Here is a 16915-nt window from a genome sequence, read left to right on the forward strand (position 1 = left end):
TTCGATTACCTTCTGTAAACAACGTGTTTCTACACTAAGCAAACAACTCGTTACTCTTATTAGTCCAGATCAGGTTTTCTCAACTCAAACTTTTTCTATAAAGTAGTAAGATAATAAATATTTAAAGAGTAAATATTTTCAGCTTTGTGGGCACAATGATTTCTGCCACAACTACTCAATTCTGCTGTTACAGCACAAAGCAGCCATAGAAAAAAGGTAAATAAATGGGCTTGGTCATGTTCCAATATAAGTTTATTTACAAAAACAAACCGTGGGCCACGATGGCCCACAGGCCACTGGCGGATTCGTCGTCAGCAGCTGTGCAGCTCACAGGCCCAAACAACTTCCAGTTCTTGGGCTGTGTGTAGTCCAGGAATCTCACTCCTAAACCAAAACGACCTCCCTTCAAGCTTTCAGGAGGGCCTTAAATTCTATTAATGTCTCAGAATTTTGTCAACTTTTTTTATATTTGTGATTTTATAATACAAAATTTATACACATTATGTTTGCATTTGTATATTTCAATGCTATTTCCTATCAGATTTCAGCTTTTCATACTGAGAAAACGCTTCATTATTTAACTATCTTAAGGCATTCTTCCATGCCCTCACTCGCTACCACCAGGATTCCAAGCCGTGAAAAGAGTGGTTTTTGTTGTGACCTGAATTACCAGCCTGATTATGTCAATCTTGAACCAAGTAGGCTAATCATATAAAACAGGCTACTGCTAGGAAAACGGCCAGTAAGGCTCATGTATAGCCAGGCAGTCAGAGGTGTAAACTATTCCAGAAACACAGCCCAGGAGCAGTCGTGCATCCTGCTCTCCACTGACCAGGCCACTTCTGCCTGCCAGGAGTGGGGAATCTTAAGAAATGTATCAACTCGCTTAAACCTCTAAAATATGGCGAAAAGAAGTATTCACGACGCAAGAAGCAGCTTGGTTTTAATGAAGAACGACAACATCCTTAGCATGTTTCCCCCCCATGGTCACGTGATTCTAAACACAAACCAGCCACGGAACTGTGAGGTGGAGCTGCGGGAGAAGCAGACCTCCCGCTACACCTGAGCTCTGAAAAAAATACTTGGAAAAACATAAAAATGTGCTGCCAGCAGAAAACAGCCTCTTGAATAGTCAAAACAAGACACAGCAGTTTCAGGACAACACACTTCACCTTTCGGAGCCGGTGACTTATCTCGACCACAGACGCGGCAATCAGAGTGGAGAGCACGCCCCGGTGGACAGGCGTGTCCACGTGCCAGGACTGCACGGTGCTGATAAATTCATGAAGAGGAGTCTGAACAGAATAAAGGAGCTACGAAAAACACATCAGTCATTGTTAGTGCTTAAAAAGCCACTTTCAAGAAGGAGGCCTCCTCCTGCTGTCCCCCGGGGGCCCGGGGCCCGTCCCATCCGCCCCGCCTCACTGCCGCGCCGTCCTCTCTGCAGCTGGTGGGCACCACGACCAGAGGGCGACACACGGGGCTGAAGCCCGCCAGGAAGGGCCTTTGTGACACTCGTTCCCCAGAGCAAGGGAAAATCCCCAAGAATAGGAGCGTCAGTAACGTTAATAAAGTTTCCGAAAGGAAAGATGAAGAAACGTCACTGACGTTAAGGGAAGATACCCACTATGAGGCCACGTGTTCTGAACGAAGCTGCACAGACAATGGTGAGAAAAGAAAAAAATTTTGGCACAAATTCCGTAAATAGATCACAGACACTTGAACCAACTCATCAAAAACAGGACTATTTCAAATTAACTCAAATATGAGCTAGGCTACAGAAAATATGGCCAATAACCTTCAATCACCTCTACCAGCTAAAACAGGATAAAATTGAAAGTTTCAATAGTTCATAAACATCCTCCCATTTAAGCATTTTTAAAATCTTTACTACTAACAGCTGGGCACTCACGAGCTACTGTATTCATTCTCTGCTTCTGTCCTGCTGGGCAGAGGAGCACTCGGGCCGCTGGCCTACGGACCTGAACACGCCAACACCGTCCCCAGACCGGTGGCCCGAGGTGGGCCCCTGGCCTCCCTCGCCTCCTGCCCCAGAGCGTGCCACCCCAGGGAGAGGGCTGGCAGCCCCAGCTGCAGGTGGCACCTGGCAGCCACTTCCTGCCGGCGTGGCACCGCTCCCCGCCCGACGGCCCCAGCGTGTGAGCAGGCCTGGCTCCGCACACCCTGGTCCACCAGGTGGGCGCTGCCCCTTTAGTCCCTCTGTCCCGCCCTGGGGAGGCGCCATTACCTGCAAGCCTTCTTCTGGTTGCTTCCTGAAGCTCCGCGCCATACATTCCAACATCTGCTGAAATACTTTCTGCACCAAATCAAACAGTGTTGAGACTTCTTTCTCTGAATCTGCTTTCTGCGTCAAGGAGCTTCTGGTTACCTCTTTCAGAATGCCAAGAAGTAATGAAACATAAAAGAATCCCTTCACTGGAAAGAAAGTTGAAAAAATCAGTTATTTAATCACACAATTAGTTGAAATTATTACATTTTTCACTTAACACATGTATATTACGGTAACTTAAAAGAGAGTATTACTGGCGAGCCAGTACCAGGTCGGTCAGATGAATATAAAGCCTAACAGACATACACGCACGCGACTTGCTCCTTTTATTACATACAAAGCCGATGCCTTCAGTAACGGTAACAGCCCACCTGGCTCAGGCACTAAGAAGCGCTGCGTGTGTGGACATTGCGGTTCCCTGAACACCTGGGTGGAGGGTGTGCCTTACTTGCTCACACGATGGTGACATCGATGACAGGTCTGAGAGGAAAGACCCTAGAGCTTTCAAACTATGACCTAAGAATCTCTGAGGCCAACTCTGTTAAATCCCCAGCGCTGTGTAGTTTGTTGGTGTCTTTCTCTCCTTTCCTGTGTGGCAACGATTTGGTAAAATGTTTTCAGAGTGTGAACTCAATTCTACAATCCATCCTGAGGACCTTCAATTTTCTTTTTTCTTTCTACCCAGACTGGCCTGTAAGCCGCGCTGCAAACAGAGCCAGCGGCCGCGCCCTCCCACGCCCCTGCCCCACTCTGAACCCATGCTGCACCTCGCACTGCCCACCGCTGACTAACCTTCAGGTCTGCACGCAGGGCTGCATCCCTGGTGGACTGGGCCGGAACCATGAGTCTTCCTTATGTACATTTAAAAGTATATACTATATAAACTATACATGTATATTTTTTAAAAACCTGTCACATAGAAAAGCACAGAAATAATGTTCCTCGTTAAAAGATTAGTATCTAGGGGACAAAGCGTTATGACCTCTCCTACCTTACATAGGAATCATGTGGCCCTAATAGGGAAGCTCCTTGATTTATGAAAGAGATTAACAGACATATAAGTTCTGCTTGAGACAGAAATAAGAAACTAACCCCGAATCCAAATTTATCTACTAAAGTAAGTAAAAGAAATGGTCATGTTCCATTTGAGTTTGCCCCTCAAAAGGTGTACGGCACTACCAGAATCAACACAAAGTTTGGAGAGTCTTTGCAAACTTAACAGAAACTTTCAAGAAACAAATCTCTTTATCTAGAAGAAGGCAGAGAGATACATTCTCCACATATCAGTCATTTCAGTGAAGCAGGCAGTGAGGCAGCAGCTCAGCAGAGGCCAACACGCTGAGGGTGACAGGGCTCTGAGGACAAGGGGGCCTGTCCCCTTGCATCCACCCTCAAGGTCCTGGTGCAGTGGGAGAACCTCACACTAACTAGTGTCTTTACTACTGACAAAAATCTGAAATGTTGAAAGTTTTAATTGAAAGTTATTTCATTACATTCAAGCCATATGTGTGTTATAACCAAATATATATAGGTGGTGGTTAAGTAAACTATGAACTGAGCTGTTTACATCTGGGTTATGTGTGGGAACTCAGCTGTATTCAAGGACATCTCTTCCAGAATACGCACTTTAGCATGGAGAACGCCACACTCAAATGTTAATAACATAAATGTGACTGAGTTTTAAATTTAAATGTTCTATTAGGACTCTTTCAAGTAGAGCAAGTCCAGAGAACAGACTCTGGGCTTACCTAGGTAGACTGCAAAGTATAATCTCATTTGTAACAGGACTACAAAGAATGAGCACACAGTTGATTCCCTCCAGGGAAATCCCGATTCTTAGAATGTATAAATAGAAAGATCATTTCAGCTTGGTCAAAGGTAAGGTCAGTAGCTTACTGGCTACATTGGAGATCTAAAATTCTTATTAGCTCCTAGGAAAATTTTATAAATACTAAAAATAGATTCAATCCTTAGGGGAAAATAATTCTTAAATGATAAATTGAGTTTAAAAATGCAAATCATTTTTAATGTTTCAATCATTAAGCTTAAGTTTAAAACGCTGTTTTCACAATAGAAAGTGAGAGTTATAAAGACTTAAACAAAGGAAAAAGTTAGATTTTAAAACAAAAAACATTTGTTCTATTTAATATTTAGTCTTTGTGGATATTGTAACCAAATAATGTAAAATCTTGTTTGTAATTACAGATTAAGGACACGTACATTCGAGACAGCAGAGCAGAGTGACTGCCACCCCAGCTCCCATGCAGGCCAAGTGCCAACCTCAGGGGCAGAACCATGAAAGAAAGAAGCTGTGGGGTTTGTGGCCAAGACTTCCCCGGGGTCTGCACGACGATACTCAAGACTACAGCAAAAGACCCCAGAGAGCTAACTGCAAGCTTAATGTTGAATTTGGTAAATGATAATATTTTCAATCTCTTTTAGCAAATATTTAGGCTTAAAGAAATTCAAATTATGCACTTCCAAGCTTCTAGGGATCTCAGGAAGAACCAACTGTAGCACTGGGGTGTTCTGTGCCGACTCGGCTGCCCCAGGTAGGCGGTGGGCAGGGGTCACAGTCCAGCGGTGCCCTTCTCAGCCAGCCCATGACCCGAGGCAGAGGAGGCATCCTGGGTCCACCCACACTCCCCCCGCCACAATGAGACGGGGCTGCAAGGATCTGGCCCGGCCCCCCGGGATGTGATGCTCCAGATAACCCCTAAGCCCAGCCCGCCTGGAAGGAGGCCAACTTCTCACCCACTCACTGAACACATTTAACTTGTGTGGATGCCATGGTATTAGTTACCAGGGATCCTGTCCTTGGGGTGACAGCAACTTCCCAGTGGTCTCAGGGGGGTGGGGGGGACATTAAACAGCTCCTGACTTGCACGCAGACGATGACAGACACCAGACAGGAGCAGCAGACAGGCTGGGGCCGTGCTGGTGACCACACGGCAAAGCAGCCGCAATCACACAAACCACCGGAGGAGAATCCCAAGACCTTGCCAGAAACTCTGTACTTGGTCATGTCCGAGGCCAGAAACACCTCTGAACTTCCTGGCTGCCTCAGCCTGTTAATTCCTCTTTTGGTGTAAGCTAGTTTGTGCTACACATCTGTCACTTAAAAACGAGAGTCCTGACCAGCGAAGTGAAGGAGGGAGAGAGGGGCTGGTTCTGACAGCTAGTTGTTCTAAACTAGTCCTTTAATAAACGAAGTACCTGTTTGCATGATTCCAAGGCTCCGCTGTAAAAGCTGTGTCTGAAACATACAGTCACCAAGGCCGACCAAAATGACATCCTTGCACACAGTCAGATAGGTCTGTAAGAGACGTAGACATGATGATGTGATTTCCCAACAAAGACCACAGAAGGGACAAGAGGGGACATCCAGCTGGTAAAGCTCCTAATATCTAAGGGTACCACTAGGGGTCTCATAAAGCAGATGTCTACAAAGATGTTTAAAAAGGAATTTCCATAAAGATACATTAATTCTCATTTCTCTTTCCATAAGAAATCTAGAAACACATTTTATGTAATTCCACAAACATTACTGAACACATGTTACGTGCAATGTGTCAAATTACATTAAAATTATGCCGTTTATGCTTTGCAAAAAGATAAACTCTAAGACAGCCTCATCCACCAGAGGGCAGACAACAGAAGCAAGAAGAACTACAATTCTGCAGCCTGTGGAACAAAAACCACATTCACAGAAAGACAGACAAGTTGAAAAGGCAGAGGGCTATGTACCAGATGAAGAAACATGATAAAACCCCAGAAAAACAACTAAATGAAGTGGAGTTAGGCAACCTTCCGGAAAAAGAATTCAGAATAATGATAGTGAAGATGATCTAGGACCTCAGAAAAAGAATGGAGGCAAAGATTGAGAAGATGCAAGAAATGTTTAACAAAGACCTAGAATAATTAAATAGCAAACAAACAGAGATAAACGATACAATAACTGAAATGAAAACTACACTAGAAGGAATCAATAGCAGAATAACTGAGGCAGAAGGACAGATAAGTGACCTGGAAGACAGAATGGTGGAATTCACTGCTGCGGAACAGAATAAAGAAAAAAGAATGAAAAGAAATGAAGACAGCCTAAGAGACCTCTGGGACAACATTAAATGCAACAACATTCGCATTATAGGGGTCCCAGAAGGAGAAGAGAGAGAGAAAGGACCTGAGAAAATATTTGAAGAGATTATAGTCAAAAACTTCCCTAACATGGGAAAGGAAATAGCCACCAAAGTCCAGGAAGCAGAGAGAATCCCATACAGGATAAACCCAAGGAGAAACACGTGAAGACACATAGTAATCAAATTAACAAAAATTAAAGATAAAGAAAACTTATTGAAAGCCCCAAGAGAAAAACGACAAATAACATACAAGGGAACTCCCATAAGGTTAACAGTTAATTTCTCAGCAGAAACTCTACAAGCCAGAACAGAGTGGCATGATATACTTCAAGCGATGAAAGGGAAGAAACTACAACCAAGATTACTCTACCCTGCTAGGATCTCATTCAGATTCGATGGAGAAATCAAAAGCTTTACAGACAAGCAAAGCTAACAGAATTCAGCACCACCAAACCAGCTCTACAACAAATGCTAAAGGAACTTCTCTAGTGGGAAACACAAGAGAAGAAAAGGACCTACAAAAACAAACCCAAAACAATTAAGAAAATGGTCATAGGAACATACATATTGATAATTACCTTAAACGCGAATGGATTAAATGCTCCAACCAAAAGACACAGGTTTGCTGAATGGATACAAAAACAAGACTCATATATATGCTGTCTACAAGAGACCCACCTCAGACCTAGGCACACATACAGACTGAAAGTGAGGGGGATGGAAAAAGATATTTCATGCAAATGGAAATCAAAAGAAAGCTGGAGTAGCAATACTCATATCAGATAAAATAGACTTTAAAATAAAGAATGTTACAAGAGACAAGGAAGAACACTACATAATGACCAAGGGATCAATCCAAGAAGAAGATGTAACAATTACAAATATATATGCACCCAACATAGGAGCACCTCAATACATAAGGCAACTGCTAACAGCTATAAAAGGAAATCGACAGTAACACAATAATAGTGGGGGACTTTAACACCTCAATTACACCAATGGACAGATCATCCAAACAGAAAATTAATAAGGAAACACAAGCTTTAAATGACACAGTAGACCAGATAGATTTAATTGATATTTATAGGACATTGCATCCAAAAACAGCAGATTACACTTTCTTCTCAAGTGCGCACGGAACATTCTCCAGGATAGATCACATCTTGGGTCACAAATCAAGCCTCAGTAAATCTAAGAAAATTGGAATCATATCAAGGATCTTTTCTGACCACAACGCTATGAGATTAGAAATCAATTACAGGGAAAAAAACGTAAAATACACAGACACATGGAGGCTAAACAATACGTTACTAAATAACCAAGAGATCACGGAAGAAATCAAAGAGGAAATCAAAAAATACCTAGAGACAAATGACAATGAAAACATGACGATCCAAAACCTATGGGATGCGGCAAAAGCAGTTCTAAGAGGGAAGTGTATAGCTATACAAGCCTACCTCAAGAAACAAGAAAAATCTCAAATAAACAATCTAACCTTATACCTAAAGGAACTAGAGAAAGAAGAACAAACAAAACCCAAAGTTAGCAGAAGGAAAGAAATCATAAAGATCAGAGCAGAAGTAAATGAAATAGAAACAAAGAAAACAAAGCAAAGATCAATAAAACTAAAACCTGGTTCTTTGAGAAGATAAACAAAATTGATAAACCATTAGCCAGACTCATCAAGAAAAAGAGGGAGAGGACTCAAATCAATAAAATTAGAAATGAAAAAGGAGAGGTTACAACAGACACCGCAGAAATACAAAGCATCCTAAGAGACTACTACAAGCAACTCTATGCCAATAAAATGGACAACCTGGAAGAAATGGACAAATTCTTAGAAAGGTATAACCTTCCAAGACTGAACCAGGAAGAAACAGAAAATATGAACAGACCAATCACAAGTAATGAAATGGAAACTGTGATTAAAAATCTTCCAACAAACAGAAGTCCAGGACCAGATGGCTTCACAGGTGAATTCTATCAAACATTTAGAGAAGAGCTAACACCCATCCTTCTCAAACTCTTCCAAAAAAATTGCAGAGGAAGGAACACTCCCAAACTCATTCTATGAGGTCACCATCACCCTGATACCAAAACCAGACAAAGATACTACAAAAAAAGAAAATTACAGACCAATGTCACTGATGAATATAGATGGAAAAATCCTCAACAAAATACTAGCAAACAGAATCCAACAACACATTAAAAGGATCATACACCATGATCAAGTGGGATTTATCCCAGGGATGCAAGGATTCTTCAATATACGCAAATCAATCAATGTGATACAGCATATTAACAAACTGAAGAATAAAAACCATATGATCATCTCAATACATACAGAAAAAGCTTTTGACAAAATTCAACACCGATTTATGATAAAAACTCCCCAGAAAGTGGGCATAGAGGGAACCTACTTCAACACAATAAAGGCCATATATGATAAACCCAGAGGAAACATCATTCTCAATGGTGAAAAACTGAAAGCATTTCCTCTAAGATCAGGAACAAGACAAGGATGTCCCCTCTTACCACTATTATTCAACATAGTTTTGGAAGTCCTAACCACGGCAAACAGAAGAAAAAGAAATAAAAGGAATACAAATTGGAAAAGAAGAAGTAAAACTGTCACTGTTTGCAGATGACATGATACTATACAGAGAATCCCAAAGATGCTACCAGAAAACTACTAGAGCTAATCAATGAATTTGGTAAAGTTGCAGGATACAAAGTTAATGCACAGAAATCTCTTGCATTCCTATACACTAATGATGAAAAATCTGAAAGAGAAACTAAGGAAACACTCCCATTTACCATTGTAACAAAAAAGAATAAAATAACCTAGGAATAAATCTACCAATGGAGACAAAAGACCTGTATGCAGAAAACTATAAGACACTGATGAAAGAAATTAAAGATGATACAAATAGATGGAGAGATATACCATGTTCTTGGATTGGAAGAATCAGTATTGTGAAAATGGCTATACTACCCAAAGCAATCTACAGATTCAATGCAATCCCTATCAAATTCCCAATGGCATTTTTTACAGAACTAGAACAAAAAATCTTAAAATTTGTAGAGAGACACAAAAGACCCCGAAGAGCCAAAGCAGTCTTGAGGGAAAAAAACGCAGCTGGAGGAATCAGACTCCCTGACTTCAGACTGTACTACGAAGCTACAGTCATCAAGACAATATGGTACTGGCACAAAAACAGAAATATAGATCAATGGCACAGGATAGAAAGCCCAGAGATAAACCCACACACCTATGGTCAACTAATCTATGACAAAGGAGGCAAGGGTATACAATGGAGAAAAGACAGTCTCTTCAATAAGTGGTGCTGGGAAAACTGGAGAGCTACACGTAAAAGAATGAAATTAGAACACTCCCTAACACCATACACAAAAATGAAACTCAAAATGGATTAGAGACCTAAATGTAAGACCAGGCACTATAAAACTCTTAGAGGAAAACATAGGAAGAACACTCTTTGACATTAATCGCAGCAAGATCTTTTTTGATCCACCTCCTGGAGTAATGGAAATAAAAACAAAAATAAACAAACGGGACCTAATGAAACTTAAAAGCTTTTGCACAGCAAAGGAAACCATAAACAAGACGAAAAGACAATCCTCAGAATGGGAGAAAATATCTGCAAATGAATCATCGGACAAAGGATTAATCTCCAAAATATATAAACAGCTCATGCAGCTCAGTATTAAAAGAACAAACAACCCAATCCAAAAATGGGCAGAAGACCTAAATAGACATTTCTCCAAAGAAGACATACAGATGGTCAAGAAGCACATGAAAAGCTGCTCAACATCACTAATTATTAGAGAAATGCAAATCAAAACTACAGTGAGGTATCACCTCACTCCTGTTAGAATGGGCATCATCAGAAAATCTACAAACAACAAATGCTGGAGAGGGTGTGGAGAAAAGGGAACCCTCTTGCACTGTTGGTGGGAATGTAAATTGATACAGCCAGTATGGAGAACAGTATGGAGGTTCCTTAAAAAACTAAAAATAGAACTACCATATGACCCAGCAATCCCCCTACTGGGCATATACCCAGAGAAAAGCATAATTCAAAAAGACACATGCACCCCAATGTTCATTGCAGCACTATTTACAATAGCCAGGTCATGGAAGCAACCTAAATGACCACTGACAGACGAATGGATAAAGAAGATGTGTTACATATATACAATGGAATATTACTCAGCCATATAAAGGAATGAAATTGGGTCATTTGTAGAGATGTGGATGGACCTAGAGACTGTCATACAGAGTGAAGCAAGTCAGAAAGAGAAAAACAAATGTCGTATATTAACACGTACACGTGGAACCTAGAAAAATGGTACAGATGAACCGGTTTGCAGGGCAGAAATTGAGACACAGATGTAGAGAACAAACGTATGGACACCAAGGGGGGAAAGCGGCGGGGGGTGGTGGTGGGATGAATTGGGAGATTGGGATTGACATGTGTACACTGATGTGTATAAAATGGATGAAAACTAAGAAACAAATAAATAAACATACGAAAAAAAAAAGATAAACTCTAGATATTCAGATGCCACTGTAGTATTTAAGAAGAGCAGCACTACTGAGTAAAGTTACAGCTTTAAATTAGAAAATAAAACCAAATCACAATTTGGAGAAGGGTTTCTGTGTCTTAAGACTTCTAACCTGGATAATCTGTTGATAAACGACCCTGTGAAGCTTCAGATATTCTTCTTCTTGATCTTGGATAAAAGATAAAACTTTGCTTTCTAACCAAAACCCAGTGTCTTCCAAAGTGGACAGGTAAACTTTGCCTTCTGAGCAGGACTGTCCAACAACAACAGAAGACAGGTTAGTCACAGAGCCGCTGGGCCGATACGCCCCGTGTTCTGACCAAGCTGGCGGACGCACCTTGTGCTGAAGATGGATACTCAACCGGCAGTGGAGGCTGAAGGCTCGCAGGACAGCGCCCTCGCTTAGGTGGTGAGGGCTCCCACCTGGCGACTGCAAAATCGATTCCAGATCCACCTGTGGAACAGGACGTCTGCAGGCCAGGTCCCGGCTCAGCAGGCAGCGCATGAGGTGAGGACACAGCTGCGCCGGGAGAGGGCTGCCAGAGCAGCAGGGCCAGTGTCCTCCCTCCTCCAAGCCTCCCGTAAAGGGACAGGAAGACAGCTTTTCATAGGTGCTGCTCAAGGAGCCCTCCGGGTCAAGCTCGTCCAGCCCTTGCCCCCTGCAGCCCCCGCTCCCCCCTCCATCCTGCCGACGTCCGACGCCTGGTGCTGATGGGTGGGAGCCTCTGGCAGCAGTGGCAGTGACAGGCTGCTTCCGAGGGCTGGCCTGGAGGAGACGGCTGAAGAGCCAGGACGGGGAGAGCAGATGGGAAATTCACAGGACTCGCTCTCCAAAGGGCCCTAGAAAAGCCTGCCCGGGACTCAGGGGGCTGGAATTCCCTCGTCGATGAGCAGGGCCAAAGCAAGGGGACCTGGGGTGGCGGGCAGTCTTCCTGCCGTCGGTCCTGTTCCGACAGACCGGCTCACCCTCAGAGTTGGACTCAACAGGGCACTGGGCTCTGAACACGACTTGCTAGAAAGACCAGGGCCTGGAAGTGTTCACCCAGTCCCATCCCGCCCCCAGGTGAAAATTTTACACTATAAATGTGGAAAACTTAGACCTTACCCTATCACTCAACTTCCACGGTACCTGCATCTGTTCTACAAAGTTACCTTGGATGTTTCAAGGGCTTTCAAAAGACGGTTCAGTTTCTTCTGGGGTGCGGAAAGCAGGCACTCGCGATTCTTCGGGTGGGTCAGCAAGTACTCAACGTAGACCAGCGCCAGCCCGGGTTTGACTGGGCGCGGGTCCTGGACCTGCACTTTCCGCTTAGACGCAGAGTTACCCTGAAAGCACAGAGAGAGGCGCATAGCAGGAGAGCACGTGAGTTCTAGCATACAGCCACCCTCCTTCAGCAAACTTTAAAAATGACACAGGTGTACCTTGCTCTGAGGCTGCTCCTCCGGCAGCGAGTCACAAACGAGCTCCAGGATGTGTCCCACTTGCCCCCAGGAGCAGAGACAGTCTAACAGAATACAGTAGCTCTTGTCGGCTGTTCCTTCCTCTTGGTTTCTTAGTGTGGAAATCACACCACAGCTGAAAATGCCACATATATAAAATCATATCTGATATCTCAGTAGCAATTTCTCACTTTTCTAAAAGGCGGGGAAAATGAAGAAGCTAAAAACTGAGGGTACATAAGCCCTTCCTATCGTGGGAACTCTCAGACGTTCTCCACCGCAGGAAAAATACACTGTTTTCCCACAATTACTACGCAGGACAAGGTCCAGTACAAAATGCTGACCCTGAAAGCAGCTTCAGGGGCCCCTAGATGTGAGGCACTGAGGACACATCAGGCACTTACAAACCCTGGCCTTTTGTTTCTGTGTTGCCTCTGTCAGACTCTAGAGTAAAGATCCGTAATCTGGGGACAACACTTTTTGTTCAGCATCAAAACATTCTTTTTTTTATAAATATGAATAAAAATAAGTAATTTTTGCTGAGTTAATAACCAACACCCTAGCGCAACACTGCCCAATAAAAAACACAATGTGAGCCACAAAAGCAGGCCACATGTGTCATTATAAAGGTTCTAGTAGCCACGTCTAAAAAGGCAAGATTAATTTCAATAATGTATCTTATTTAGCCCAGCCTACCCGCAACATCCTTTAAGACGTGGTCACTGTAGAAAACTACTGATGAAACATGTTACATCCCTCTTTCACACCAGGTCCCCGAGTCTGCATCACCCCAGGATGCACACACAGCTCGCCCCAACCCAGACTCCACATTCTAAGCACTCAGAGTCACGTGTGGCCAAGGCTCCGTGGTGGACGGCGGGATGGCTCACGTCTCACCATCTGGCACTTGAACAACGCCAGACTCTCAGTTCCCCGTGGTGGCTTCCTGTGTCCCTCAGCAGTCCTGGAGCCCTGGAAGCCACATCCCCTGCTCTCCCTGCCACACGGGAGGAGGCCAGGGGCAGGGAGCACAGCACTGGGGGCTTGAAGGTCACGCAGGCGTCGCCAAGTGAGACCAGGAGCACACGGAGAGGGCGGGCACCTGAAGGTGGGCACAGCCGAGGCCGGCATCAGGGAGGCCAGCACAGACAGAGGGGTCTTGCAGCGATCATCCTGAAAGCATGAAAAGACACACAGCAACAGGGAACGTAAACAATGGGATCCCGAGGGCCCCATGACTCCCAGGATCCCATTTTCAAAGCTGCTTGGTAGGCATTAGAGTGATGTTCTCAACACACAACAGGAGGACGTAACCCCTCGGGAAGCATTAGGTTTGATAAGTCTTCTCAAACTTTTATAGGTCGCTTTACTGCTTTCTGTGATGAATTATTTGAGCAAATATTTATTAAGCACCTACTGTGTACCAGGAGATCCTTGGAATACAGCAGTAACCAGAATAGACAAAAGTCCTTGCTGTCAAGGCACTGACTGGTATTTGAAAAACAATACTGATAAAAGGAAAAAAAAAAAACCCAACTCTATACACTCAGTGTGTCCTGAGCATAAAACTCAAGGGAATGAAACTAGTCAGAAAAGTTCCTAAGTAAAATAATCAGAATACCTTAGGAGACAGTGCAGTGCAATGGAGCTACCTGGCCAAACCCAAGTCCCATGAGATCCCACACCCCAACCAGCTGGCACAACACACGGAGAAGGGCTGGTCTCTGAGGGCGGGGCTTTGGCAGGAACCGAGTGAGGAAGCCACCTCGGGCCCCACTGCAGCTACATCACCACCACTAGTATTATCACAGTAACAGAGCAGACAGACCAGACTCCATCAAGATCACTTAATAAGAAATACCCGGGCTTCCCTGGTGGCACAGTGGTTGAGAATCTGCCTGCCAATGCAGGGGACACGGGTTCGAGCCCTGGTCTGGGAAGATCCCACATGCCGCGGAGCAACTAAGCCCGTGCGCCACAATTACTGAGCCTGCGCGTCTGAAGCCTGTGCTCCGCAACAAGAGAGGCCGCGATAGTGAGAGGCCCGCGCACCGCGATGAAGAGTGACCCCCGCTCGCTGCAACTAGAGAAAGCCCTCGCACAGAAACGAAGACCCAATACAGCCATAAATAAATAAATAAATTTAAAAAAAAAAAAAAAAAAAAAAGAAATACCCTTGGTTAGATGAGAGAATGAAAGAAGATGGGCCCTAAAAGGAAAAGAAACAACAATTTTCCTGAACATTTACATGAAACAGAAACAGGTGCAATGTCACAATCTGGCCTGTAATTAATCTGCATTCAGTCAGAGTGAACCCACCCTCACCCCCAACTGCCAATAAAGAAAATGTTTTCTTGATGTTACAACAGTCGGCTGGCAGCTACTCCTGATTCCACTCCATGTGTGGCTTACAGAGGCCTTACCCACTTATGGGCCGACCACAAGGTTCTCGGAGGTACTGAGGGCAGAGAAGCTCTCTGGCCAGAATAATTCGGGATTAAAGACTTAATTCACCACCTCCCTTTTCCTGGACACACCCAGGCCACACTGTTCACCTGTCATCTCGTCCGGTATCCTATGGCCTCTGTGTTTATCTTCTAATTCTCAGCCCCATGTGATTATCTGAGCTTTTAAATGCCCTAGTGACTTGGGCAGCCTTGATTATTTTACCTTCACAGACAGGTCACGTTTGCATTTCAGAGGCAGGATGAAGCTCAGAGACATAACAGTCACAGAAATATGGCTCAGAAAAGCTAAGAGGTCCAAGGTCACATAAGCAGTTGTAGAAGAACCAAAAGTAAAATTTACCAAGAGAAGGGTGATTCATAAGACCTATGACCTTTCTATATTTAAGCCACGCTTTCTTCATAATTAGGAATAAATTTGCATTTCTACATAGCAGTTTTATTTCCATTGGTTTTGAAATATGGCCTTTGCTCAGAAATAGAAAGTCAAGGAATGAGGAGGTTTCCTTCCTCCAAACAGAAGTTATGCACACAGTTCTGTCTGTCCCAATAACACAGACACAACTCAGATACTTCAGAAACATGTGCTTGCCAGATGCCGTCAAATGCCTAAAATTGCCCCCAAAACCAAGGTGCTACTACATCTTGATGTTCACAAACTCCTCTTTCTCAACTCCCAGCAAATCAAACCAGATTCTAAAATAGTGTCGGGCCATTAGAGACAGAAAACCAGTGCTCCCCCAGACAAGTCTCTGGGTGCCGGGATGGAGGCTGGAGGACACGTGGCCTCACCCCGTGAAGGCAGAGAGGCCGAGCGGCCTGCAGGGTGGGAGGTGGCTCAGCCCCCGACTAAGCAGACGAGCAGCAGGTCCAGAGGCTGCTTCTGCACAGACATGACCTCGCGCGCCTGCTTTAGCAGGGGGGCCAGGCTTACCTTAAACACCTTCATGTACTCTGGCAGCATAGAGGCGAACTTGCTAACGGTGTACACTTTGGCCTCTTGGTTATTCTCCATACTCCTGTGAATGCTTCTCCAGAGAATCACAACGATCTCTAACAAACCCGCCATGGACGCGGCATCACTTATTGACAGCGTTTGGTCCAGAGCCTAAGATACAAAAAATTGTACTGTGAAAGAATCAAATCATAATAACGCTCAAGAGAACAGCACTGTGTCTAAAAGCACATCTCAGAATTCCAGACCTAAGGCAGAGATGGAGGGAGAGGCAGATAGAACCCCTAAGACTGTGGTGTGACCGTGGGCTGCTCTGGTTTGTGGGCTGGCGGGGAGGGACAGCACCCCGTGTCTGAGTGTTTTCTAGTGAAGCCCTCCTTGTCTGCGCAGCGGGGAGGGGCCGCCTCCCCAGCACCACACGCTCGCCTGCGCGCGCTCCACTTCAGACGCCAGCCCTGTCCGGGGACTGTGACAAACTCCAACAACTTGCCACACGGGCCACTTCCTGGAAGGGCTACCTTGAGATGCAAAGCAGGATTCATTTCAGGGGTTGGTATTTTTGTGCTACTCGGATGTAATGGGAAAAGATACGGTGAACAAATTAACTTAATTAATGAGGGCACACAGAAAAAACAAAAGTAGTTGCTATATAAAGTTAGATTTTTCAATAGGCACTTAGTACCTGGAATGACTTATGGCTAAATTTAAAAAGCAATGAAACTACTAAAGGCTTAGACACTACTATGAGAATGATATAGATAACAAATTGACAAAACTTCAATCTGTATTTAATTTTACTTTTTACATTCTAATGATTAGCATAGCACTCTTATCATTAAGTCCCCTGAGAAAGCCACCACTTCTCCTTTACAAAAATATGCTAAGTTCCTAAGTAAGATTTCATTAAACAGAAAGCAGAGATTTTTAGTAGATAGCAATGTGAAAAGGTAAAAGAACCAATTCAAAAAATTATGCTTTAGCCATTAAATATTCTTAGAATGACAACATCCAGACGGCAAATTGTACTTTTTTCTACTAC

At 43.9% G+C, this 16915-nt stretch overlaps 1 protein-coding gene across 6 annotated transcripts in view; it reads right to left on the reverse strand.

The window, feature by feature from the left end:
- Window positions 1–16915, reverse strand: part of NCAPG2 (non-SMC condensin II complex subunit G2) — a 60035-nt gene that overhangs the window by 10877 nt on the left and 32243 nt on the right. For all 6 annotated transcript variants that reach the window (XM_082472842.1, XM_082472841.1, XM_082472839.1 and 3 more), the window contains exons 16-24: window positions 15856–16029; window positions 13559–13629; window positions 12439–12592; window positions 12169–12342; window positions 11354–11470; window positions 11129–11269; window positions 5507–5606; window positions 2249–2436; window positions 1173–1313 (exon numbers count right to left, since the gene is read on the reverse strand). In XM_082472842.1, the coding sequence (XP_082328968.1) occupies window positions 1173–1313; window positions 2249–2436; window positions 5507–5606; window positions 11129–11269; window positions 11354–11470; window positions 12169–12342; window positions 12439–12592; window positions 13559–13629; window positions 15856–16029 (1260 nt within the window). The remainder of the gene's footprint in view (window positions 1–1172; window positions 1314–2248; window positions 2437–5506; window positions 5607–11128; window positions 11270–11353; window positions 11471–12168; window positions 12343–12438; window positions 12593–13558; window positions 13630–15855; window positions 16030–16915) is intronic.

Source organism: Balaenoptera physalus (assembly GCF_965194825.1).
Source record: "Balaenoptera physalus genome assembly, chromosome: 8".
Classification (NCBI taxonomy): domain Eukaryota; kingdom Metazoa; phylum Chordata; class Mammalia; order Artiodactyla; family Balaenopteridae; genus Balaenoptera; species Balaenoptera physalus.